Source organism: Miniopterus schreibersii (genome assembly GCF_964146895.1).
Source record: "Miniopterus schreibersii genome assembly, chromosome: 18".
Lineage (NCBI taxonomy): Eukaryota > Metazoa > Chordata > Mammalia > Chiroptera > Miniopteridae > Miniopterus > Miniopterus schreibersii.
The window spans coordinates 2456230-2480455 of NC_138121.1; the positions used below are offsets into that span (position 1 = coordinate 2456230).

Here is a 24226-nt window from a genome sequence, read left to right on the forward strand (position 1 = left end):
TAAGGCCAACTAGGCATGGGATGCATGATATTAATTAGTTTGAACATAACACAAAGTTGATTGTATCCTTGAGTTGTTAGACAGGAACACCTCGGGTGCAGCCAGTTTCCATGAGGTCTGATGACCACATGGCAGGGGAAACCCCAGAGAGTCTGGGGCTGGCTCTTAGGTTGAATTTACTTGCGGTCTGTTCTGGAAAAACCTACAGTTCAATCTTCTTCCTGTGTTTCTCACTACTGCCCCACTCACAACACTCCTGGTCACCAAGAGTGTGTATTGAAGAGGGGGAGTTCCCCATGCCAGGAATTTTCCACACCAACTGCGTGTCCACCATATTAGCTCAATTCTGACACAATAGTGTCAGACCCCACAGGTTAAGGGCTCAGTATCACGAGCTACTCCCTCCCCACTTCACATGCCAATCATATGTAATAGAGCTCCAGGTTACCTACAACTTCTGTCTTGGCTTCAATGGAAGGTTCCCACAAACCCTCTTCCTGTTCAATTAATTTCCTGGAGTGGCTGGCGACACAGAACTCCGGGAACCATGTACTTATGTTTACAACTTTATTAAAGAGTATCTTAAAGGTTACAGATAAACAACCAGGTGAAGAGATACATAGTGCGAGGTCTGGGAGGGTCTTATGCACAGGAGTTTCTGTCCCTATGAAGTTAGGGTGCATAGCCCTCCTCATACTTGGATGTCTTCAAACACCTGGAAGCTCTCCAAACCTCCTCCTATTGGGATTTTCATGGAGGGTTCCTAAAATAGGCATGATTGATTAATTCCATTTCCAGACTCTCACCCTTCTCTGGATGTGTGTGGGGGGGATAGTTTCCAATCAGAGTAGCCACAGTGAAACAAAAGAAGCTCCTAGTGCTGTTATCACTTACAAATTTACAAGGATTTCAGGAGTTCTGTTCCAGGTACTGTGGACAGAGACCAGTATGCACATACGTATTTTTTATATCTCACAAGGTCAAATAGCCAACTTCAAAATGGCTCACGCTAAATGTCTCCATTTTTCTGATATTGTATAAATGACAAAATTATAGATACAAAGAGAATTGTGATGCCAAAAGTTAGGGTTGGGAAAAGGATGGGACTATGAAGGGAGTTTGTGATAACAAAAAATTCTGAATATCTACTGTGGTGTTGGTTACAATAACCTATGTAGGTGATAAAGTTTCTTCAAACTATATAAAAACCAAACAAAACTGAGATCATGTTAAAACTGAAGATACAAATAAATCCTGTAGATAACAGCACTGTAACAATTTCACGTTCCTCTACTTGATAATGAACTGTGACTATGTAAGGTTTTACCTTTGGGAATAGCCACCTGAAAGGCATTTGGGAAATCTGTACAAAATTTCAGTTTTTATGATTCTAAACTTATTTCAAAAGTAAAAGTTATTTTAAAAAAACCATTATATTTATATTAATTTTATATACCACTGATGCTACTTATAAACATGGTTAAACACATTAAGATATGTTGTTATCCTTATGAAATGAATATATTCACTTTCATTTTCAAGTACTTCAAGTATTCTGAAATAACACAAACTTGGAACTAAAATGCAAAAATTGGTTACATAATGAAACAGGCATAAGACCACTCCTGTGTTGTATATATTAAACTTTAATCCATGATGACAGTAACTGCAACTGTTTAAAACTTATAAAGTCAATGGCAAGGCAACTAAAATTATAGCTGAAGGTATCCTGTCCACAATTTCTTGTGAGGTAAACTACTTTTTTAGACTTGTGACAGAATGTGTTTTCATTCAAGGCTTTTCTCCTTCACTAAGTTATCTGAAGTTTTGCTAAAGACCACCAAATTGGATGTTTTCATAAGTTATTTGAAATCTACATGGATTTCCTGGCAAACGATGAGGCAACATAAATTACTGCAAACCATGCTATATTCACTGCCAGAGAAAAGTATCTCTTTCGTGTGAACTGACCTCTACTGAGGTATTACTTTGGGGCAGACGCTTTCCCAAAATTAGAAATATTCATTCATTCATTCATTCACTCATGATATCTAATATTAATCACATATGATAGGGTCTACTTCTCATTAAAGAATTTCCTAGTCTGTATAAATTTTTAAGACATATAATGTCCTAAAATATTTTCATCAAGGCTGATTGTCTCTGAGTTTTACAATTTTTTCCAATATAAATATGAGATAATTGACCAACAAAGACAGTACCACGTTCCTTGCATTAACTTATTTTTTCTTTCTCTTTTTGCATTAAGTTATTCTTCATTGCATACTATTATCTTGAGGGCCTAGAACTGGCAAGAAGCTCTCCCCAAAGTAACTACCTGTGAGCTCTCTTATATTTAATAAAAATTGACAAGTGGGCAAAAGCTTTCCCACAATCGCTGCACCCATATGGCCTCCCTCCTATATGTTTTGTTTGATGAACATTGAGTCCTGAGGTTGTAGCGAAAGGTTTCCCACATTCATTAGATTCACAGGATTTCTCTCCCTTGTGAATGCTCTGATGGATAATGGATCATTTTTGCTCAATGAGAATTTTCCACATTCAGTAAATGCAAAGGAAGTCTTTCCTGAGTGAAATCTCTGATGTTGCACAAGGCATGTCTTCTTCCTGAAGCCTTCACACCTATTGCATTTGTATGGCTTCTCTGCAGTATGAGTTTGCTGATGGATACCTACAGTACTCTTCATAATGAAGCTCTTTCCACATTCACTGCATATAGAGTTTCTCTCCATATGAATTCACAGATGTGCAATAAGTATACTTTTCCCAATTAAGCCTTTGCCATATTCCTTGCATATATAAACTTTCTATTTCTTATGAGTGCGTCAATGTACACTGACATGACTCTTTGTGGTTAAAGCCTTTCCCACATTCATAGCACAGAGACAGTTCCTCTTAAGTATGACTTTGCTGATGTAAAGTGAGACCAGTCTTCATGGTGAAGCCTTTTTGACATACACTACACTCACAGGGCTTCTCACCTGTATGTTTTAGGTGATGTCTGATGAGATTACGCTTCGCTGTGAAATCTTTCCCACATTCACTACATATATAAGGTTTCTGTCCTGTATGAGTCCACTGATGTACAATCAGTTGCCTTTTCTGTGGGAAGCCTTTTCCACATTCGCTGCATACATAGGGTTTCTCTCCTGTGTGTATTCGCTGATGTACAATCAGACGACTCTTCACAATGAAGCCTTTTCCACATTCACTGCACATATATGGTTTTTCTGAAGTATGACTTTGCTGATGTACAGTGAGAGCACGCTTCACGGTGAAGCCTTTTCCACACACATTACATACATAGGGCTTCTCTCCAGTATGAGTTCGCAGATGTCCAATAAGGCAATGCTTCGTTGAGAAGCCTTTCCCACATTCACTGCATAAAAAAGGTTTCTCTCCTGTATGAGTCCGTTGATGCACAATCAGCTGCATTTTCACTGGGAAGCCTTTTCCACATTCACTGCATACATAGGGTTTCTCTCCTGTGTGTATTCGCTGATGTATAATCAGACCACGCTTCACAATGAAGCCTTTTCCACATTCACTGCACATATATGGTTTATTTGAAGTATGACTTCGCTGATGTACAGTGAGATCACGCTTCATGGTGAAGCCTTTTCCACACACATTACATACATAGGGCTTGTGTCCAGTATGAGTTCGCTGATGTCCTATAAGGCAATCCTTCGTTGAGAAGCCTTTCCCACATTCACTGCATGTATAAGGTTTCTCTCCTGTATGAGTTCGGTAATGTGCAATCAGATGACTCTTCTTGATAAAGCCTTTTCCACACTCACTGCATATATAAGGTTTCTCTCCTGTATGAGTTGTCTGATGTATAGTGAGACTGAACTTTGTAGAGAAGGTCTGCCCACACAGACCGCATCCATGGGGTTTCTCTCCTGTGTGAGTTCGATGATGTGCAATGAGACGCCTCTTCTCGATAAAGCCTTTTCCACATTCACTGCATATATAAGGTTTCTCTCCTGTATGAATTTTTTTATGTTTATTGAGATTAGATTTTGTATGGAAGGTCTTTCCACACAGACCACATCCGTGGGGTTTCTCTCCTGTATGAGTTCGATGATGTGCAATAAGATGATTCTTCTCAATGAAGGCTTTTCCACACTCACTGCATATATAAGGTTTCTCTCCTGTATGAGTTTTTTGATGTTTATTGAGATTAGACTTTGTACAGAAGTTCTTCCCACATAGACTGCACTCATATGGTTTCTCACCTGTATGAGTCCGCTGATGACAAATGAGCCAAAACTTTTTGATGAATGCTTTCCCACATTCACTACATGTATAAGGTTTCTCTCCCATGTGAGTTCTCTGATGTATATTGAACTGTGATTTCTTGAGGAAGGTTTTGTCACATTCAGTGCATTCATACTGTTTCAGGCCTGTATGAATTCTGTGATGTTCAGCGAGCCTGGATTTTCTGTTGAAGGCTTTCCCACACAGACTGCACCCATAAATTTTCTCTCTGGTGTGAACTCTCTGATGATCAGTGAGCTGAGATATCTTCATGAAGGCTTTCCCACATGTAATGCATAAGTGGGCTTTCTCTATGATGATCTGGGACTTATTATTAATGGGTTTGGCACTGACAGGCAATGTGATTTCACTGTAAAATTGTCCATTGCTAGCATACAGAATGGATGTCCCATCTCCATTCAACTCAACAGAGTTCAAGTTATAGCTTCTGTTTTGGTTTTCAAAACTTAAATTTGATTCTAAACGTTTGTCACATATCTGAAACATATTGTGATTTTGCTTTAGTAGGTATTTCCCTTTGCTCTGAATAACAATATCTGCAAACATATTATGTTCACAGCATTGGTCTACATTCTTCTGAGTGCTTTGACTTTGCAGGTGATGCTGCAGAGGATGATCAACTTTCCTGAGTTCTAGGACAGAAAGAACAGCGATTAATTCTGTAATCTCTCATAATCCTAGTTTGAAATAAAACGGTTTTTAAAAAAGCCTTCATGTGAAGTAACTAGTTAAGTTACAATCCTATGTGTTATAAAATAAGAAATAAATTTTGTCTTTGTGCACAGTTCTTAACAATAGCTTGTCAAACTCTTGTAATTGCCTAAGGGATAGAAGTATCTTTTGTTCTACACTAAAAACAGCCGAGTTTATGCTAATGAGGTGACAGCACAGGGGTCCTACATAGTCTCAGGATGGAGCTAGTCAACAGAGAGACAAACTGAAAAAGGTGACGAATTCAAAGTTCTGTCTTTCCAGAGAAGCCTGGAAAGTGAAATTTCATAGCAAAAGAGGTGGTAACAAGCGGAGACATAGTGGATGTGGACAAAGAGGAAGATCTGAGAATTCTAGGATGAAGAAAACACGGAGAAACACAAGATATACATAAAGTAGGGCAGGGACAGAGCTCAGAAGAGAAAAAGGGGGATGTTTTTCTCCAAACTTCTACAAAGAGAAAGGGTTCTCATACGTGGAGAGATGGAGAATTTCCTCATTCACAGTCATACCTCTGACGTCTTCCTTGACTAGAATATGACTCCCAGCCACCCACCTTGCTGGCTGTCATCCACTCACCTGGAGAGACTAGACTGTGAAGTTCATCCTGTATTGTCCATGGTTCTTCCCCTCGTTCCAATCTGGAGAGTGCCTCTGGTTTGCTGGCTTGATACCCTGTTCGTAAAAAATCAAGAAAACTTAGATATATTGAATTGGGCTGGGGTCTGTCAAGAAGGGAGAATGGTACCTTTCAGGGAAATGTTTCACATCTGTAACAAGGATTTTTCTATTAGGTGAGGGGATATTATACTCTCTTTTCTGGGGCAAGACAAGGATCTGAGATTCTACCATTTCAGAGAACTATAGTTATTTTGAAGAGTTAAGCAGTGAAGAAAGGAAAAGTCACTAACAGGGCACCCACTGAGTGACATATGGAATTGTCCTCACCCACTGACACCAGGTTGCTGTAGTTCTCCAACATCACGTCCCTGTACAGGTTCTTCTGATCGGAGTCCAGGAGCTGCCACTCCCCCCAGGTGAAGTCCACAGCCACATCGTGAAATGTCAGGGGATCCTGTAACAACACCACACTGTTTAATGCTGTGATGTCCTTTAGATGACATGGAAGAAATGTTAGTCTTTCTGCTCGTTTTCACTCTATAAGCTGCATCTATATAGCAAGTGAGGTTTTAATTTAATATACAGTTAAATAATCACATGCCTAGTAAAATGCATGATGGGGAAAACGTAGGTTTACAGATGTTCATATGAAAAATAATACAAAATTAATAAATAATACAGGAATAAATTCTGCATTTTGCATACTCACAACTGTAAACCTAATTTTGCCCCATCCTGTATTTTGTAATTGTGCAGTCATCCATACATTCATCCAATTAGAAGTTTCTATAACATGAAGAAAATGTTCTTGTTAACCTAGAAACACCACATTTGTATATTTGAGAGACAAAAAATATACGTATATATGTTTACCTTTCAGATTAACAGAGGTGTTTTTTTATAGGCCTCTAGAAATCCATTAATAAAGAAAGGATAAAACAAACCCAATCACCTGGGCCTGTAGCATTTTCTTCTGTTCCCTGAAAAGAGCTGGCAATGGCAGAGCTCTGTCTTGGTGTATCTGGGTCTGTTCTAAATTTCTCTTCAGATAAATCTCTCTTCAGTCAGGTGTCATGAAAATGCTAATACTCAACCCTGCAGCTTCTTCCTGTTTCACATGATTCGATTGCTCCTGGGGAGTCAGGACCTGTGGATTGAGGAGCAAATTCAACAGATGGTACATTTCCTCTGGGCCCAGACACTACACTGCTCCTGAGCACAATGCCCAGAACATTGCTAGTATCCCTTTACATGGGGTCCTGAAGTATTTATTCTTCTGGCCAATAAAGCCTTAGGTTCTAATGTGGTGGAGGTACTCCTTTATCCTGTGGAATTTAAGTGGGGTGACTTTCATAGGAGACCTGGGAAATGACATCCATCCCTGCACCATGCCTCAGGAGTGAGTCTCAGGAAAATCACTATACAAAGCAGACCATATGGAAGGATGGGATCTGGGCACTGTTTCTCTTTGAACCATGTGTGCTCAGGTGCCTCTTCAAATGTTCTGTACACCCTGTCACTGCACAAATTTCAGGTGAAAAATTAATGCACCGGGCAAATCATCAGCACTGTCCCATAAGCAAAATAATTATATCTTAGGGGTTATTTATTTTTTAAGTACATTTTTATTGATTTCAGAGAGAGGATGAGAGAGAGAGCAACATCAATGATGAGAGAGAATCAATCAATAACTGCCTCCTGCACACCCCCTACTGGGGTTGAACCTGCAGCCCTGACCAGGAATCGAACTATGACCTCCTGTTTGAACAACTGACGCTCAACCACTTAGTCAAGCCAGTTTGGCTTAGGGGTTTTTTAATACATACAAAAGTACACAAGATTATAAATAAGTGGGAAGGTGGTAAATGAAGCTGAAGTGCTTTAAGATCCCCATATTCTTAGAGAAGAGTGTAAAAGTACTTACATAGGAATTTAACAGAGTTCCAGGCTGTACGTAGTATCTAGTGTCAGGATGAACAATAACAGTTGTCTTAAAGTACATAATTTTCATGCTAATAGATGGGGGGAAAATAATTTTAAAATATCACCTGACACCTGCCTGGTGAGGCGCAAATGGTTAAGCATAGTCCCATGTACCCAAAGGTCACTGTTTCGATTCCCAGTCAGGGCATATACCCAGATTATAGGTTCGATCCCCAGTAAGGTGCATACAGTAAGCAACTGACTGATATTTCTCTCTCACATCAACGTTTTTTCTCTCCATCTCCCTTCCTTTCTCTCTGAAGTCAATAAAAGCACTCCAAACAAGGCAAAAATAGATAAATAGAAATAAAACACAGAAAAGAGAATAACTGGAACAAGTACCACACACTTAGATGACTATGTCAAAAAAAACCATATTGCCTTGGCCGTTTAACTCAGTTGGTTAGAGCAACATCCTGATATGCCAAGGTTTAGGGTTTGACCCCAGGTCTGAGCACATATAAGAATCAATCAAGCACATACAATGAATGTATAAGTAGAATAAAGAATCAATGTCTTTCTCTCTCTCTCAAATCAATTAAAGAAATATATATTTAAATAAATAAGACAAAACACACCAAAAATTATATTACATATAAACATAACAAAAATTCCAGTTAATTACAATAAATACAAACACCTGAAAACTGTCATACTCAATTAAATTTTTGAACCAAATAACATGTTGTTATAGGTGACATGTCTGAAACATAATGATATGGAAAGCTTGAGATAAAAGGTTAGGAAAAGATATATTAAGAAAACAAGTCACCACAAATAATCTGGTATAACTATATTGTCAGACAAAATATACCAGAAAACCCCAAAATTACTATAGAGAAAGAGAAAACACTCACTGGTAAGAGGTTCAATTCAATGTCTTATAAAAGTTTGCAATTTCAATGCACCTAATAATATAGCCTTGACATGTGTACAGTAAAAATGGACCAAAACCCAAGAAGAAATAAACAAATCTAGGCTAATGGTACAAGTTCTCAACATACCTCCCCCAGTAACTGACAGACAGACAGGCCATCAACAAACAAAATAAAATTTATTAACTGTCATTTGGAAGAACTTCAAAGGTATTTCAAAAGTAGCATGAAATGTTGAGAGAAAGTTGAACAGACTTCATTAAATAAATGGAAAGGTGGCCTGTGAAGATGGCTCAGAAAAACAAGCATTTTAAAGATGTCATGTCTCCCAAATGTACATATAGACCCAATGGAATCCCAATCAAAATCCTTAACTGACAGCTCTATCCACCTTTAAAAAAAAAGTTGAAAGACTTGCTCTATCAGTTATGAGGGCTTAAAGTTACTTTAATTATGACAGTACAATAGACAAATTGGCCTTTAATTATGACAGTACAATAGACAAATTGGCCAAAGGAACAAAATAAAATGTCTATGAACAGACTCATGAATAGATAGAGACATCAAACAGGAAGCTCTACGGAGAAAGGGTAAGGATGTTTTTTTGAAAAATGATTCTGGGACACTCAGATATCCATCCTGGAAGGGGAAGACAGGGGAGAAGACTGAACCCCACCTCAAAACACACACACAAAATTACTTCGGAGGATAACTCTCATTCTCATTGGGAGAGGCACATCAATAAAACTTTAAGATAAAGGAAAATTTCTCAAACTATTAACTCCAGACACTAGCAGGTGACAACAGGACACAGATGTCCTGTTGTATTGGAGAGTTGAGCCAATGCATTGAGATAACAATAAATTATAAACATGAGAAAGCAGAATAGAAACTTAAAGTTATATTCAGACAATATTTCATCAACAGGGTAAAAGAGATTCAAAAATTTACTATTTAAAGGAGAAAATGTTCCCCAGAAGCCACTAGGCCGACTTGCACTTATGCAGCTGGTAGAAGTCCATGCGCCACTACCTAAGCTCCTCCGTGCAATTCAGTCCCCAGCCATGGGAACTGGAACCGGCGCGGCGACCAGGACCGACCAGGGCTGATTAATACACTGGACGGGCCCCTCCCAGACGGGTGGGTGTTAAACAAGACGGAGCCTCTGTTGGCCAAGAGGAAAGTGTGAGTGCGCGGCAGGCAAAGGAGCCGCAGAGTTACCCGCTGCACGCTGCTGCGTATTCGGTGGCGAGAGGAGACGCCGGGCACACACTCTGCAAGGGACGGACGTGTGTTTCCGCCCCGAGGGCCACGGGTCTCCCTCCCAGGACGCAGTGCTGCCTCTGCAGCCGGACAGGAGTGACTGAGGGGCGCGGGTGGACCTGTGTCCCCTGCAGCGAGCCGGGCCCCGGACAAAGGCTGGAGCAGGGGCTCCTGGCCGCTGGCCCCGGGCCCGCCTCCCCTGAGGTTCCCATCTGCGCCCCACACGCCCCCAGGCCGGCGCGTCCGAACCGGAGGACACGACGGGGACCTCACAGCAGCGTCGTCCGCCACCGGCCGGACCGCAGCCCGCACGAGCTCACCGACGGCAGGAAACCCGCCGGGCGCCGGCGCCGCGGAAAGCCACGGACCCCGCTCCTCCCGCAGCCACAGGCCCGGGCCCGGGCGGCCGGAGCTTCAGCCTCGGGAGTCTCGGGGCCCCCGGGCTGACCACACGCCTTCCTTATCCCGGACCTGGGCCCGACGCCCTCGCCTGGACGCCATTCTCGGGGCCCGACACCCCCGAGCCCACGTCAGGGCCCGACCCTGAACCTGACCCGCGAGCACCCGAGACGCCACCTCCGTCCTTTAGAGGGACCCGCAAAGGCCACGACAGGGGCGACTCTACAGGCCCTTAATCGCCCGAGGACCCCGAGGTACCCCAACCCCAGGCAGGGGCGTCTCGCCTGCTTCCTCCCGAGCACCTTGGGGACCCTGCCCCCCGAGTCCGCCGACAGTTCACGGGTCAGAACACGCCCCTTCCACCCGTGACGTCCCGGACCCTGCGAGACAAACCTCCCGCGAGCCCAAATTTATCCAAAATCTTCCAGGACACGAGCGCACTCACCTGTTTCCCCAGCCCACCGGGGGTCCAAACGCTACACTTCCGCGAACCGGACCAGCTTCTGGAAACGGCGCCCAGAGATTTCGTTGCCTACGGTGGCCGGAGAGTTTCTCAGGCCCTGAAGAAACGCGCACGACTTTCGCGTTCCCCTCCGAGGCAATATGTCTGCGTCCGCTGGCGGCGGGGCCCTGGGGGCCGCCATGTTGGGCAACCTGACTTCCGTACAGAGGGAAACCCCGCCTTGGAACCAGTAGCGGCGATGGAGGGAAGGTGGAAAGCTCCCGAATTTATCTGGTTGCCTCGCTGTTTGACTCTTGTGGAAAGTGAAATACCAAGCTTGGCGAGACAAGAAGTACTGTAAACCGTAAATATGGACCCAGCTGAACCTGTCACATATATTACAGCACTGGAGGGAAAGAAGTGCCTGTGTTTTGGGTACACATAAATAATGAGAAATTGTCAAACTACCTTCCAGATTCAAGCACCATTTTCCATTCCCGCCATCAATATGAGATTCACTTCCTCTGCAGCCTCACTAGAACTTAGAGCTCTTAAAAGCACTAAGACAGGACCAACCTACATTTTTTAATAGCTAAAAAATTAACAGTCCAACTTACCTTATTTTTTTACTTTGTTCTTTAAAATTCTCACTTGAGGATATGCTTTTATTGATTTGAAAGAGAAGAACCAAGAGGGACAGAGAAAAACATTGATGTGAGAGAAACATCAATTGGCTGCCTCTCATATGCACGCTGACCAGGGATGGAACAAGCAAGGTGAGTGGGAGCCATAACCAGGACTCAAACTCCGCAACCTTTTAGTGTCTGGTCCTAAGCTCCAACCGAGTCACCCTGGCCAGGGCAACAGCCCACTTATTTTTAAAAATCCCAAGTATTCATTAAAAATTTTAAATGCCAGTCTTACTGATAGTCAAATAAATGCAAAGTAAACATGAAACAAAAATTTAATGCTTAAAGTTCATAAAGATTGAATGATGAATAATAGAGTGGCAGGTAATGGGATAATGGCTTTCTGCTATGCTAAGTCTCATGTTTTTAACCTGTATATTGTTGTCTACCACATACTACTTTGAATGGAGATATTATCATCATGCTTGGTTTTTGAATTTCAAAAAAATGCACACTACACTTAATATTAGGCATTAAATTTGGTGTGTTTTTATAAGGGCAGGATTGAGTCTAGAATATATAAATTAGTAAAATGTTTTGGGGGTATGATCAGAAATGACCCAATTTGAATTTCATTGCCTTAGAGCCACCAATCAATTTAAAGGATTGATTCAGTATAAATTATTTTTTTGAGAATAAAAGGTACTAGGATATTTATGGCAAGAATTTTAATCACTTTAAGAAAATAATCTTTTGATTGCTACATAAACTATTCTTGCATCTCTGTATTCACAACTTTGGATAACATTCCCTTCCAGTACTCTGACCAATGTGTCCAGTGGGACAAAAGTAAGAGCGACACCGAGGACAGAATAGACTTGTTCACTAACACATGTTCTGTTTGCCTTCTTGGAGCTCTTCTAACACATTATAATAGAAACCAGGCTAACTTCATGAAGAATAAGAGCCATCCATTCTAGTGGAGGCTCAAATCTGTGAAAACAAAAAACCATCTAGACCATGCAGCCCTTTAAAACAGCCCACACCAGGCAAGCCAACCCTCAGCCCACAAAAAGAGAATAAATGTTTGTTGCCTTTAGACATTCAGTTTAAGGGAGGTAACTAATGTCTGTCATGCAGTCAAAGGTAACTAATACAGATATGAATGTACATCAGATAATTTGTTAAATAAACCATGAGGTGTCTCTTCATGAACAATATGCAGACATAAAAAAATGAGTGCAAATTCGTGCAGCAACTATGGAAAATAATAGAAAGCTTCCTCAAAAAATTTAAAAAGAGATCTACCGTAAACCCAGCCAGCAATTCCACTTAAGGTATTTACTTAAAGGAAATAAAATAACTACCTCAAAAAGATACCTGCACCCCCATGTTCATTACAGCACTATTTACAATAGACAAGACACGGAAGCAACCTGTGTTCATTGATGGAAGAATGGACAAAGATGATGTGTTATATTAAGTATATATGTACTATATGTATTATATATATAAATGGCAGGATATCCTGCCATTTGCAACTCATGAATGAACACTGAGGGCATTATACTAATAAGTCAGAGAAAGACAAATACTGTATGATCTCATTTATACGTAGAATGTAAATCAAACCAAACTCATAGATACAAAGAACAGATTGCTGGTTGCCAGAAGCTGAGGGGTGGGGGTAGTGGGATACAAATGGGTGAATGTTCTGAAAAGGTACAAACTTCCACTGATAAGATAAATAACTCCCAAAATAGTAACAACAAGAGCAATAATAATGAAGTGCTGCTTTCAGTAGCCATTAGGAAAATGCAGTTAAGTTCAAGAGCAGATACCACCGCAATACCTATTAGAATGGTTAATGTAAAACGCTGGGGAGGAAAGGGCCATTACATCTCATACACGTTGTTAGTAAAATGACTTAATACACTGAAAATACCAAGTGCTGGAGAGGATGTGGAACTACACTTCACACAATGCTTGTGAGAATGTAAAATAGTGCAGCCAAGCCCAGTCGGCGCGGCTCACCAGTTGAGCATCAACCTATGATGCAGATCTGTTTGATTCCCAGTCAGGGCACATGCCAGGGTTTCCAACTCGATCCCCAGCAGGGGGCGTGCAGGAGGCAGCCCATCAATGACTCTCTCATTATTGATGTTTCTCTCTCTCTCCCTATCCCTCTCTCTGAAATCAGTAAAAATATATTTTAAAAAATTAAAATAAAATAGTAGAGCCATTCTAGAAGAGTTTGGTAATTTCTCATAAAGCTAAACATAACTTACCATATCCCAACAATCATCACCTGCACATTTATTGTAGAGGAATGAAAATTTACATTCACACAAAACCCTGTATGCAGATTTCATAGCATCATTATTATTTATAACAGTTGACTAATAAAAGGAAAACTATTATCAACTCAAATAACCCTTAGGAGCAATTTGCCAAGTGACAAAAACATGAAAAGCTTACATGGTCCCTATTAATAAAATATTATAAACTTGTATAAATAAATATAATTTATTTATATAAAACATATAAAATCCAGTTACAAAAATGACTCATAACATTCAGGAAATGACAAAATTGTATTGATGGAAAAACAGGTAAGTGGTTGCCAGAGGTAGGTTTGGAAAGAGGATATGAGCCTAAAGAAAGGTAGCATTGCTTGGTTAAGCAATTTTCCGTAGTGGTTGTGGTTATATGAATCTATATAGGGTAATAAAGCTTAGAATTACAAACTTAAAAACACACACACATAAGACCTAATGAAATCCAAATAAGGTTAGAGGTTTCATTAAGTGTATACTACTACTGTCATTTTCCTATATTCAATAAAATGTGGTTTTATAACGTTTTTACTGGGAGTATGTGGGTAAAGAATATTAGGAAAGTCTCTGGACTATTTTCCAATTCCTTGTAAGTTAAAATAATTTCAAATTAAACATTTAGTAAAAATAACTTTGAAGGTGATTTCATAAAATATTTGGCCATATTTATAAAGTTGGTTAGGCAAGTACAAATACGTGTTAGATTTATAAATTTAAAATATTCAGTTTCCTTTTAAATGATTTCTGTATGATAAGCTTACAGTTAAGTTCCGAGTCAAAGAAAGGTGAGAACTAATTATATAATATGGGGTGGTTGAAGAACACTCCTGTATTGCATATAACAATAAAAATTAATCAGGAATGAGGAAAGCAGCCTGCTTTTTAAAACTATGTAATTACTAACAAGGCAACTAGAAAGGAGGTTCCAATTATCACCTAAAAATGCACATCAGGTGAATTATTTGACATAAAATGAAGTTAGACTTACAGCAAAAAACACTCAAACATTATCATTTTTCACAGAACTTTTCTTCATGAGTTTTCTAATATTTGACTAAAAGTGTTCTAAATTTAGCACTTTCATAAAGTTTTAACTTCTATATGATTTTCAGACAAACAATGGGACAGAATGTATCAGTGAAATTCTGTCAAATATATACTGTCCTCTTAAAGTTTTCCTCCATTGTGAACTCTGACTCTCACTGAGGTCTTCTTTCTGGGTAGAGGCTTTCCCATGGTTACCATAGTTGCTTGTTGTTTTTTGTTTGTTTTTCATATTACTATGAACAGTGAACTCACTGATGGTCTATGATGATACCTGATAATAAAGTCTATCTTCCCACTGAAGGCTTTCCTAGTCTCTGCACAGAATTTACCTCAATATATACTTTTCAGACATATATTGAAGCCAGAAAGTTTTGCTGCGACATATAATGAAGCTGGAAAGGCACCTTCAAATTAGATGTATGAGTTTTTCCAACATGTTTTCACACAGAAAATGTGAGGTAAGGATCACTAAAGGCACTACCACACTCACTGTATTCACTAGGTTTATCTCCAGGGCAAATTCCTTAGTCTCCTCAGGTCACACACTTGACAACAGGCACTGCCATGTTTGCATTCCTATCTGCTAGAAACACTGATGTTTAATGAGGTCTTAGTTGCCACAGAAGGCATTCCACAAAAACTGCATTAATAGGGGCTATGTTCTGCAGGCCTTCACTCGTAAGTAATGAGCTGTGATTCTCCATTAAAGGAATTTCCAACTTGACAGAATCTACCCATTTCTTTTGTGTGCATTTTCTTATGTTTAACAAGATTTGACAATTGGGAGAAGGCTTTCTCACAAATGCTGCATCCATAGGGTCTCTCTCCCGTATGAGTTCTTTGATGGACATTGAGGACTGACTTTGTGGTGAAGGCTTTCCCACATTCCTTGCACTCATAGGGTTTCTCTCCTGTGTGACTTCTCCGGTGGGTAATGAGACCATATTTGTGAGAATACTGTTTTCCACACTCACTACATACAAAGGGTGTCTTTCCTGTATGACATCTCTCATGTTGTATGAGACATATCTTCTGGCTGAAGGCCTTCCCACATTCATTGCATTCATAGGGTTTCTCTCCTGTGTGAGTTCGCTGATGTATAATGAGAGTACGCTTTGTGGTGAAGCCTTTTCCACATTCATCACATATGTACGATTTCTCTCCTGTATGAGTTCGCTGATGTATAGTGAGCTTGCGCTTCACGGTAAAGCCTTTTCCACACTCACTGCATATATAAGATTTCTCCCCTGTATGAGATCGCTGATGAACAATGAGATTACTCTTCACAGTGAAGCCTTTTCCACATTCATCACATATATAGGGTTTCTCTCCAGTGTGTGTTCGCTGATGTACAACAAGATAGCGCTTCATGGTGAAGCCTTTCCCACACTCATTGCATATATAAGGTTTCTCCCCTGTATGAGTTCGCTGATGCACAATGAGATTGCTCTTCACGGTGAAGCCTTTCCCACATTCGCTGCATACATAAGGTTTCTCTCCACTATGTGTTCGCTGATGTGCAATCAGATAGCGCTTCAGGGTGAAGCCTTTCCCACAGTGACTGCATATATATGATTTCTCTCCTGACTGGGTTTGCTGATGTCTAGTGAGATCACTCTTCACAGGAGAGACCATTCTATATTCATTGGTTATATATAGTTTGTCTAGTGTTTGAATTTTCTGATGTTTAGTGAGCATGACATTTCTGGAGGATTTCCCCAACGAGTCACACCCATTGGTTTTCTCTCCTGTATGAAGGCCCTCATGGTAAATGGGCTGAGATGTCCTGATGCAGGCTTTCTCACCTTCAATGCATGCTTGGGGTTTTTCTATTTTATGAGTCTTCTGGTGCTTAAAGACTTGGAATTCAGTGCTGATATGTTTTTCACTTTCAGGGATTTCCATTCCGGTGTACAATTGTTCATGATTACCATGTGGAAAGGATTCCTCATTTCCATTAAACTCAGCCGGGTTCTTTACTTGATATCTTTCTTTCTGGTTAATTAAGCTTAAACGTGATTTCAAAGCTTTCCTACATAATTCCATTATACGATTATGCATTATGGCCAAATTTGTTTTGCTCAGATGAATAGTATTTCTAAGTGTGTTCTTTTCACTGCGTTGTTGTATGCTCTTCAGAACTATTTGGTTGTGAGAGTGCTCTTGCAGACGACTGTCAACTATCCTGCTTCCTAGAAAAAAAATAACGAAGTGCTTCATGAGAACTTCTTAGAATAAAAGGGCTTAAAAGATGTGTGGGGCTGGCTCTTCATTGTTGACCCATAAAGACCTAAGGTGAAAAAGTATCAGGTCCAAGAAGAGACAAGGAATACATTTAAAGCAAAACACCCACAAAGAAAGAGTTCTCATCTTGGGAGATCTATATGTGGCGGAGCTGTTTAGCTATCCTCAGATACCCTCACAGCTGTGACCCCTTCTGTTAATGACTAGAATATGACTTCCAGGGCGACTCCCTTGCTGGTTCTCACTCACTCACCTGGACAGCTTCTATGACAGATTTCATCCTCTATTATCCGTGGTTCTTCTCCATGTTCCAACTTGGACAGTGTATCTGGTTTGATAGCGTGATACCCTGTTCATAAGAAATAATGGAAAACCTAGATCAGTGACTTGGGGTACAGTATGTGAAGATGGGAAAATATTACATTTTAGAGACAAAACAATTTCTTGTACACAAAATGAAAGTTCTCTTTCAAGATAGAGATTATACCCCTTTGTTTGAGGCCAGAGGAGGACACTGAAAATCTGATTCTTCAGATGAACACAGTGACTGCAAAGCTTTCAGCAAATGTTAGAGTAAAGGCCAGTGACAGGGCACCTCTAAGTAACATAGGGAATTATCCTTACCCAGTGAAATCAGGTTGTTATAGTTTTCCAACATCACCTCCCGATACAGGTCTTTCTGAACAGGGTCCAGGAGCTGCCACTCCTCCCAACTGAACTCTACTGCCACATCCTCCAATGTCAGCAATTCCTGTAATAACACAGTTCTGTTTAATGTAATATCAACCTCTTTTATTAATATGGAAGATGCATAAGGAAAGTCATTCTAGTTTTTACCACATAGCCTGCATATATACTTTTCTCAAATATATTTTAGTAGAAGCAAAATCCTATCTTTCTATCTATATAGTTTAGCACCTATTTCCACATACTAAAAATATACAAATAGTCCTGGCTGGTGTGGCTCAGTTAGTTGGGCGTCATCCTGTGCACTGAAAGGTTGCCAGTTTGATTCCCAGAGCATATGCTCAGGTTTCAGTCTCCATTCCCAGAAGAAGGCAGCCACTGATGTTTTGCTATCACATTACTGTCTCTCCCTCTATCTCTCCCTTCCTCTCTCTATAAAAGTCAACAGAAATATTAAAATAAATAATAAATAAAAATATATAAATAATATCAAGACAAATAACATATCCCTACATTACAATGAAATTCCACATCCAGAATTTACAAATGTTTTTAATAAATGTAAAAAAATAACAGAAATTATACAATATATGTCTAAAGTTAAAAAGACCATTAAAGTTGATTAGGAAGATTTAGGGGGGGAAGACCTTATAATAAACAGACACATACATATATTAATGGACAGTATATTCAATACACTGTATGACCTGGAATATATAACTGAAGAAATAACAGAAAATGCAGTAGAGGTAGGGATTCACTTCTGTTTTCCTTTACACACTCACACAAAACACTTCTGTAACCAGTTGTGTGGGTTTTCTCACCAAGAAATTCTGGCACTAATTGCCTAGAAATAGTGCAGATGCCACAGGTTAAGGGCTAATTTCCACAAGATTGTCCATACTTCAGACAGCAATCTCCAGGAAACCCACTATCTGAGTTGACTACAAATCTGCGGTTCCCACAACCTTCTCCTTGGGTTCAATCATTTCCTAGAACAGCTCACAGAACTCAGAGATATTAGACACAAAGTAACAGCTAATGTGACCCATAGAATCCACCACACTACACATTATGTTCCAATATTAGTCACTTAGTATGACCCAATATTTTTCTGATCTCACTTTGCCTTGATTTCGAATTTAGAGTCTAAGTTAACTTCTCCCAGAACCCAATTATCCCAATTTATACTTTTTTAATTTGAATTGATTTTTTCCCCCATGTCACCACAAACCTGTAAGAAAACAAAGGAAAGGTAAAACAAACCAAAAATTACCCAGGCTTCCATCATTTTCTTCTGTGCTCAGGAAATTCTGAGTAACATGGATTCTATGCCTTTTGTCTCTTCTGTATCTGCCATAAAGTTCTTAGAGTCAGAAATCTAGGTGTCTAGTTAAAGTTGTTCACAGAAATGACGATATCCAAGTCCAAGGACCTCCTCTTTCTTCCCTTATTCCTTCACTTGATGCCTCTTGCTCTTGGGGAGCGAGGAAGGACCTGTGGGCTGAGGAGCAAATTGACTGAGTGGACAGTCCCTCTGAATCCAGTTGTCGTCACTGTTCCTAAATACGTACCTTAAATAAAGGACCCCAATATTTCAATTTGGTGCCCTGCTCACCCTCTAGGGCAATGTCCATAGTTAGACTTATGTCAGTTTGGTAGTTTCTTTCTTTCACTTTTTAATATGTTTTTATTGATTTTAGACAGAGAGGAAGAGGGAGAGAGAGAGAAATATCGATTAACATTGACTGGCTGCCTCCTGCATGCCCCCTACAGGGAATCGAGCCCGCAATCTCGCCATTTCCTGACAGGCAATCGAGCTGGTGACCTCAACCATGGGTAGACACTCAACCACTGAGGCACACCAGCTGGGCTGGCAGTTTCTTACAAAACTAAACATATTCATATATGATCCACCAACCACATTCCTTGGTATTTACCAAAATGATATGAAAACTTATGTCTACCCAGAAACCTGATTAGAGATGTTTATAGCTTCAGACAGTGAAATATTATTCAGCACTCAAAAGAAATGAGCTCTCAAGCAATGAAAAAATAAGGAGAGCTGCTTCTTTGAAAAGATAAATAAGATTGATAAACCTTTAGCCAAACTCATCAAGAAACAGGGAGGACCCAAATAAATAAAATCAGAAATGATAAAGAAGAAGTAACAACTGACATTACAGAAATACAAAGGATTTTAAGAAAATATTACAAACAACTATATGCCAACAAATTAGACAACCTGGGCAAAATGGATAAATTCCCAGAAACATACAATCTTCTAAAACTGAATCAGGAAGATTCAGAAAATCTGAATAGACCAATTTACAACTAATGAAACTGAAGCAGTAATCAAAAGCTCCCAGGAATCAAAAGTCCTGGACCAAATGGCTTCACAGGCCAATTTTACCAAACATTCAAAGAAGAGTAACACCTATCCTTCTCAAACTATCCCAAAAAACTCAAGGGGAGGGAACAGTTACAAGCTCATTTTATGAGACCAGCATAATCCTAATTACATAACCAGATAAAGACACTACAAAGAAAGAAAATTATAGGCCAATATCCCTGATGAACGCTAAAATTCTCAGCAAACTGGATCCAGCAATACATTAAAAAGATCATTCATCATGATCAAGTGGGATTTATTCTGGGATGCAAGGTTGGTACAATATTTGCAAATCAACATAAGTGAGACACAACATAAACAAAATGAAGGCTAAGAATCACAATCATATCAATAGATGCAGAAAAAGCATTTGATAAAATCCAGCACCCATTTATGATAAAAACTCTCAGCAAAGTGGGAATAAAGGGGTCATACCTCAACATAATAAAGGCCATGGATGACAAACCCACAGCCAACATCATACTCAAAGGGCAAAAACTAAAAGCGTTTACCTTAAGATCAGGAACAGGACAGGAATGTCCACTTTCACACACTTATTCACCATAGTATTGGAAGTTCCAGCCACAACAATTAACAAATGCATAAATACAATCTCACATGCAAGTATGTTGATGAGAAATTAAGCGATACAATCAATTGTCCTAATGTTTATACAGATTATTCCAACTGTAAAAAAAAGTAACTTTTTTTTTTTTTTAAAGATTCTACCCCAGGAACAGAATACAGGGTAAAAGATATATATACTCTTACTTGAGTCACAATGACCCTAAAAGGAAATATCCAAAAAAACCTGTAGTAAATTTGGAGGCAAGACCAAAAACTACATCTTTAACAGTAAACATTACTAGATCATTCAGAACTGCAGAGTTTTAAGCAGACAGTGAGAAGAGTGGTGATGTGGTAACACAAGGAAGGGGTATGAGTACTAAACAAATAGACCAAGGCCAGGCCATGTTAGACTCAGAACCTGCTATGTGCAAACCACAAGAAACTTATAAAAACAAAAAGTTCTTGTAAAGATTACTATCAATAGCTTGCTCATACCACAAGCATTTACTCATACCATAGAAGAAAAACAGACCACAAAACATACCTTGTAAAGATTAACGTTAAACCCAACTTTTTCCCTTCCACTCTCTATTTTGCCATACCAGCAATTTCCAATAGAAACTACAGACAGATATAAACCTAACCTCTAGGGAGGGTTGGGGGTCTCCCTACTCCGTCTGTAGAGTGGCTTTTCTTGCTTGTCCTAGCTCCTTTTCCAGGCACCAGGAACGTTCTCCCTCCCTTGGTTTATTCCCTTCCCCCTCTTCTTCCCCTACAGGCCTGAGGCTACTAAACTCTAAGGGTCCCCGGGACTTGCAACCAGGGGAGCAATGGGCAGGGGCAGCTGCTCCTGGGGAATACCCCTGAATCTGTCTCCAAGGCCCCACTTTCTCCGACTTCTCACTGAGCCAGAGCAGCCCCGCCTAGCTCTCCTGTTGCTTCTTCTGTCCTAAGCCCTTCCCTTCCTTGTTTCCTGTTCCCAGCTTTAATAAACGTACTCTCAAAACAAAACCAAACCAAACCAGCTTTTCCACTTCCCTCCAAGGTTCCCTCTTGAATTCTTTCTTGCAAGAAGCCAAGAGCCCTCTTGGCTCCAGTCCCCACTAGGGACTCGCCCCTCGGGCCTCAGCGGGACACACACGTTTTTAGTACCCCCAGGAGGGGGACCTGAACTTGAGGGAGCGAACTGGCCCAGGATTACCTGGGGACACGCCGCCTTCGCGTCTGCTCGGGCATCCAAGGTTTGAGCCAGAACCTAGTGGCTGTCGGGGGGCCCTGACCTCTCAACAGCGACAACCCCACCAGGCAGGCGTCTCCAGGACTGAGTCCTATGCTGGATACCACATTAAACCCCAAACGAGCCCCCGGAAACCACAAGGGACGCCCCCAGACGCGGGCTTCCCGGCGCCGCTTTCACCCGCAGACTTTCCGCCCCGGCTCTCAACCGCCGAGTCGCACGCGCCGAGCGCCGCGCGGGGAGGTCAGGCCCTGGCGGAGCCGATTCTCAGCTGGCGATCCCTTCGGACTCTCAGTCCCTGCCGGTCACAGGCCCCGTCACCAACGCCCAGGTTCCTCAGTGACAGACTCCCCCAAAATACGAAACAACCCCAACCGCGGTCCTCCACACACGCTCACGCGTCACGGACCTCGCGAGCCGCGAACCCCAGCCCGCCTCACCCGCTCCCGAGCCTCTCCGGACACCACCGGCAGCGACGAAAGGCTGAGCCCACGTCGGAAGCCACGTCCCCCTCGGTTCCGCTCCCTCGCGGTCCGTAGGGACGCCGACCAGCCGGCACCTGGAGCCCCGCGCAGCCGGCCGAGCGAGGGCGGACCTCCGAGTTCCCACGTGGGCCCCGCCCTATGACGCAACGTAGCCACGCCCACCCCCGCGTCTGTGACCGGAGCAGCCGTAACGGCTGTGGGAAGAAATCGCGATTATTCCCGGCCACCTCGATGCTTTCACCTCCTCGTCGCGAGGGACGGTCAACATTGCCGTGGTATCGGGACGAGATTTCTGAGGCGAGTGCCCATCCCAGGCCCGCACGGCGCGCTCTGCCGGCTGCCGAACAAGGAAAGATGGCGGCGCCCTACATGCACCGTGGCGTTGAGACTACGCTGGGGCCCCACGGGCGCGGCCATCTTAGGCGAAGGCAGGTGTCCGTACGGCCGAGTTGGCTCGTAGAAGCCGAGATATCCCCGGAGAGGTGACAAAGGGATGGTCACATAAAGGCCTAGGTCTGCAGTCAGGGTGGTTGTGTGCGGAGTGGGTAAGGCCTCTGTAGTTTAGAAGGAAACCAAAAGGGCCGAGCTCCATCGAGATGAACCCCTCACGGGGGTGGACACGTAGCTCCCTCTAGTGGGGAAGTGGATAAGTGAAGGTGCAAGTGTATGTACGCGCACGGTTTCCTTCCAAAAATAAAGGAGGCGTCCCGACGGTGGGGCATTTGAGAATATGAAATGATGAGATAACACAATTATCATACTTTGCATAATTCCTAACTAAAAAGAGCACATTTAAAAGTGTTATTTTTATGCAGGCGCGAGAGGTCTACAATTAGAGGATTTAAGTAGATACTTCCTTTCCAGAAGGCAACCTGGATCCATTTAAAAGTTTTCATTTTCTTTGACCCAGCAATTTTAGTTACAACAGTTTGTTTCGTAAAAAGTTTTCTTAACAGCGGCTTTTGTAATTTTAAAAAGAGGAAAAACCTAAAAATATGATAAATTAATATCTGGGTAAACTATGGAGTATCCACTTAGCATAACAGTATATAGCAATTAAAAAGAATAGACTACAATTGTCAGTATAAATAAAAAAGATAACTTATTCAGAGAACAAAAAACAGATCTGCAGGACAGTAAGTAAGTATATATTATGACCCTGTTATGGAAACAAGTCATAAATGTTTGTCTTTTTGAAAATTGTGATTGGTTAAATAAAACATTTACTTTGGATTACTTTAGGATTTGTACTCATGGGTAGAAAATATCAGAAGTTTTCACAATCGAATTTTTGTGATTCTCCATTGTAAATATATCTTTATAGTAATTACATGTTATTTTAGTACTATAAAAATATGTTGATTTTAGAAAAGTTTTAGGACATTTAATGATGTTGGTGTTCATAATATAGTCAAAATAAATTAGTCTCACTTTTCATAAAAATATACTTTCATGCATTTGAAAATTTTGGAAGAATATATTGTTAAAAATGCGTGGCTATTAGGTAGAAGTAGGGTGATTTAAAAATTTCTTCATTTGCTTATATATGTTTTCTAATTTATATAAATTGTTTTCATAATATCTTAATAGTAAGAGTATTATATTCCCTTCAGAGACTGAATTCAGCCCTATTCACCTGAGATATCAAGCTCTGAAAGGTGAAGTCAGCATCTGGTCCAAAGAGCTCAGGGCAGCAGGAGAAGCCCATTCTGGGACCCTGATTGATCAGTTTCAGGAATGAGCTGGTGTGATGTTGCCATGGCAGCATGTGCAGGTTCACAGGACAAGAAGTGGAAGGATCTGAGGGCCTGGGTGATGGAACACTCATGTCTTATTCTTTGCTGTAGAATTTCTGCCCAGAATCCATCCTGATATAGTGTGGGGGTGGTGATGGAAACACTAATCCAGGATTTAAGGCAGAGATTTAAATATAAATCGGAAAGCTCATTTTCAAACCCAGAGTCCTGGACCCTAGTCCCAGACTTTCCAGTTTGGGAGGT

At 41.0% G+C, this 24226-nt stretch overlaps 2 protein-coding genes across 3 annotated transcripts; both read right to left on the bottom strand.

Moving 5' to 3' along the window:
• Positions 1-561: 561 nt before the first annotated feature.
• Positions 562-10716, bottom strand: LOC308547618 (uncharacterized protein). Of its 2 annotated transcripts, XM_081118281.1 has the most exons (6): positions 10603-10716; positions 6590-6784; positions 6347-6423; positions 5965-6091; positions 5596-5691; positions 562-4937 (listed from the first exon to the last, which is right to left on the bottom strand). In XM_081118281.1, the coding sequence occupies exons 3-6, from the start codon at positions 6407-6409 to the stop codon at positions 2917-2919; spliced, it is 2307 nt and encodes a 768-aa protein (XP_080974407.1). In that variant the 5' UTR covers positions 6410-6423; positions 6590-6784; positions 10603-10716; the 3' UTR covers positions 562-2916. The 2 variants fall into 2 exon arrangements, with proteins under 2 accessions (XP_080974407.1, XP_080974408.1); XM_081118282.1 differs by lacking the exon at positions 6347-6423.
• A 2853-nt stretch (positions 10717-13569) lies between these two features.
• On the bottom strand, positions 13570-22643 carry ZNF614 (zinc finger protein 614; the record flags this gene model as incomplete). Its single annotated transcript, XM_081119015.1, has 5 exons — positions 13570-16803; positions 17109-17204; positions 17480-17606; positions 22182-22396; positions 22493-22643. 5 exons carry the CDS (start codon positions 22641-22643, stop codon positions 15284-15286), a joined length of 2109 nt encoding a protein of 702 aa, XP_080975141.1. The 3' UTR covers positions 13570-15283.
• Between the last annotated feature and the right edge of the window lie 1583 nt (positions 22644-24226).

Bases quoted from the DNA above. Each gene is read 5' to 3' on its own strand.
- LOC308547618 (XM_081118281.1), bottom strand. From the start codon at position 6,409: ATGAATGTATGGATGACTGCACAATTACAAAATACAGGATGGGGCAAA. The intron at 5,692-5,964 runs GTGAGGACAATT...TTTTACGAACAG, and splicing joins CAGCAACCTGGTGTCAGTGG to GGTATCAAGCCAGCAAACCA. The intron at 4,938-5,595 runs GTGAGTGGATGA...TTTCTGTCCTAG, and splicing joins TCACAGTCTAGTCTCTCCAG to AACTCAGGAAAGTTGATCAT.